Source organism: Contarinia nasturtii, unplaced genomic scaffold, assembly GCF_009176525.2.
Source record: "Contarinia nasturtii isolate CC-2019 unplaced genomic scaffold, AAFC_CNas_1.1 Cnas_scaffold_6726, whole genome shotgun sequence".
Lineage (NCBI taxonomy): Eukaryota > Metazoa > Arthropoda > Insecta > Diptera > Cecidomyiidae > Contarinia > Contarinia nasturtii.
In genome coordinates, this window is record NW_022203979.1 from 1 (window position 1) to 3373 (window position 3373).

Genomic DNA, 3373 nt, shown 5'->3' on the forward strand with positions numbered 1-3373 from the left:
GACTCTTATTTTAGCAATGTGATGTATACATCAGCAAAGCACAACAACATTTACGGGTAATTCATGTTTGTGCGATATGCGTCTCTAAACAGTGAGAGTTTAGTCTCAGTTGAAAGTGCGTGTTCAACAAGTAAATTGCATCAAATCAAGTATCGTGCTATCGTAATTTATTTATTTTTTCTCTATATTATTGCCCAAAAAACATTTGTTGTGGCAAATTCATCCATTATCGGGCATATGTTGACGGTCAATATTGGGGTCGGATTTGAGTGTAGTTTCAGTCATTTTCAACGTCGCAATGGAAAGAAAAAAGAGAAAAAATAAACTCAGTTACTAAGTATGAATCAACATCAATATACTATCGGTTCAGTTCAATAAATGATACTCACCTACGGGTTATTTTATATACCGAACTGCCCGTACTTCGGTCAAGGCCACAAAACTCAAGCCCAGCATAGTAACAAAACGTTACAATAATATTATTTAAAAAGAAATCTTAATGCTACATGTAATTAAAACTGGTCGTCATCGGAAACATCGAGAACATAAACGTAGTTCTCATCGTCACTGGAATCCTCATCGTCAGCTGCTTGATTTTGTACGGCAGCATTTTGATTCTGTGGTCTCAATAGTTGCGGATGAATGTCCAATCCCAACACCGTACAAAGACCTAAAAACAAAATCGTAAACAACAAATTGTTAGCCAAAACATTCTTAAACATTTTTAATTTCAGTGATATTTTTTCACCTTTGTACATGATGTTCTTGGCTGCAACGATATCCCGGTGCCAAACAGTTTTCAATTGAAATGGAGCTTGATCATCTTTCCAAATGCCAGTGTTTAGTTGCCAGTTTTTGAAACATACTTGAAGTTTTGACACTAAACCATCTGAATCCATTGGAATATGATCTGGGTTGACTGCATTCAATCGATTAACAAAATCAACTGCATATTTACGCAATTGTTGGTACACTCGGTTGCTTTTCATGGTGATAATGACGTTCGGTAAATTCCATTGCGATGACTCATCTTCACTTGGAATACAATGCTGACAAACTTTGTATCGATCGCTTTTGGTTCGTCGATCGAATGGCCGGAAACATTTTGCACAAGTTTGCGATGTATTGTATTCGTCGACCAATCGTACAATACAATTTCCCAACTTCTTAAAACTGTTCAATAGTCGTCGTAATCCCGGGCATCGCAATCGCTTTTTAATACCAATTGGTGAGTTTGGAGCTATTTGAGCTGCACCAATAAAAACGAGCGCCGACTTTTTTTTCGTCAGTGATGCCGCGATTTTGTCACTGGCCCGATTCTCTTCGATGTATTTATCGAGACGGAGTCGAATAAACTTTCTTGTTGTGTACACCGCCATAGCTGGTTTCATCATTTTCACATAATAAGCGATGTAACACATCCAATGTGAACGTCCTTTCGGCGATGGAAAAAATGCATAGCGTTTATAGTCGAGCTCCCGTTGTTTTTGCAACAATTCAGTCCATTGATCGGATTTACGCTTGCGTTTGCCATATTTCGCTTTGAAATGGTATTTTGGACCATCAATTGTGATGTTTTCCTGAGATTTACGAACAAAAAATCATAGAAGTAAACAAATGATAAATAAAGAATGAATTTATTGTTTCTTACCTCGTTGCCGGATCGAACGTGTTTGCGAACTGTGGCGTTCCATGTACGAACTCCTGGATCGATTCCAAGCACATAATCAAACTCAAAATTATTGTACTTCTCTTTGATGGTGTTGTTATCAAGTTCTGGTGTATTGCGTTCAGGCTTCACGAAACATAACGAAACTGCCACACTATCGGTTGCCACAGCAAAATCGAATTCCTTACCATTTCCAAGTTTCGAAATTTTTGGCATGTCAAATATTAAATTCCAATAGAAAGCTGGATTGCTATCGTATTCAGTTTTTTCAATGTTTATTGGCTGACCGCGTTTTCCTTTTGCCAATTTCAATGCTCCAAATTTGCGCGCAATCAAATAAAAAAGATGGATATCGATGCGGATATGTTTCATATCGAAATCGTGGATTGGAACTACTAAAAAATTCTTTATTTTTGGCGGGAGTGGAGTGGTCGGCATGACATTGTTGTTCGGATCGCGTCGATATTGGAACCAGCGTTGTTTCAACATTTCATATTTCGCGTGAAAATCGAAAATTTGTCGCTGAATGTTTATAAATATTGGAATGGTTTGGAACCAGCGATCACGAATGAGATTCTGAAAGTGTACATTGATTGGCAATCCAATGCCTGCTGCTTCGTTTAATAGAAGATCGATGTTCGCGTTTCTCTCGACTCTACTTTGGAACATTACGATCTTCGTCGCACGTTTTACATCCAATTCAGTGATGAGATTTCCTTGTCGATTCAAATTCAGTTCGTAGCGCTTTAGTGTGAAAAATTTCTTGATGCGACTGAATGCCCATACTTTGATGTTATTTTTCACGTTTGTTATGTACTGAGTGATGAGATGATTGAATGCGTTCCCCATGCCCTCGCGAGCTGGCCAATTTTCTGGACGAAGAAAATCAGGACATGCTTGCTCCACAGTTCGTCGAAATGCAAGCGGTAATTTGTGGTAATTTTCTTGTAATACCGAGGTGAAACATTCACCAATTACACCATTCACGTATTTATTGAATTCATCATTCGTGTATTCATCGGATTCACCTTTAAAAAATCGAACATTTTCATCGTCAAAGGCTTTGTTTGCTTTGAACAAAAACAGTAATGACGCCAGAGTCGTAATCATTGTGGCCGAAAGGCACCAGTATGTGACCTGATCGATGAATGGTGCACGATACCCTTCCCGCAGCACTTGATTTAGAGTCATCTTCAACGACGTACTGCGCCCATTCTTGGCTCTCTTTCTTCTCATCGTGACAGATCTATTGTACAAAAATTAAAGAAAAAAATACATCAAATATAGCATAGATCACAAACACAATAAGATATAAACACTTCTATCACAAATTAAATGAAACAGTAATGAAGAGCGCATTATAAATATCACCTCTTACCTCAACAAAGTGACTCTGTATTCTAAATCGAATGATGAAATTTATTTCCAACGTGACATCAAATATTTTGCCGATCGAAATGTTGTTGGAATATTCACAGTTAATTTTATCAACACTCTGTTATTTCGAAATTAAAACAAAGACAGTCACAAAACCAACTGTGAATATATCCATTCCACAGGGAACAGCATTCTGAACACACAAAATCGTTTTTGAAATGACAATAAAACCAATTGATCGCCCAAACCACGCTTCAAACACTCTCATATAATTCTCAAGAAATCCTGTTGAAAACAAAACAAAATTTTATTGTAAACAAAATCGGT

At 37.4% G+C, this 3373-nt stretch overlaps 1 protein-coding gene across 2 annotated transcripts; it reads right to left on the minus strand.

Annotated features, from left to right (window-relative positions):
* Positions 1 to 40: 40 nt before the first annotated feature.
* Positions 41 to 3095, minus strand: LOC116351972. Of its 2 annotated transcripts, XM_031784128.1 has the most exons (4): positions 3048 to 3095; positions 1652 to 2915; positions 749 to 1580; positions 42 to 670 (listed from the first exon to the last, which is right to left on the minus strand). In XM_031784128.1, exons 2-4 carry the CDS (start codon positions 2903 to 2905, stop codon positions 513 to 515), a joined length of 2244 nt encoding a protein of 747 aa, XP_031639988.1. In that variant the 5' UTR covers positions 2906 to 2915; positions 3048 to 3095; the 3' UTR covers positions 42 to 512. The 2 variants fall into 2 exon arrangements, with proteins under 2 accessions (XP_031639987.1, XP_031639988.1); XM_031784127.1 differs by having other exon boundaries at positions 41 to 1580.
* Positions 3096 to 3373: the final 278 nt, after the last annotated feature.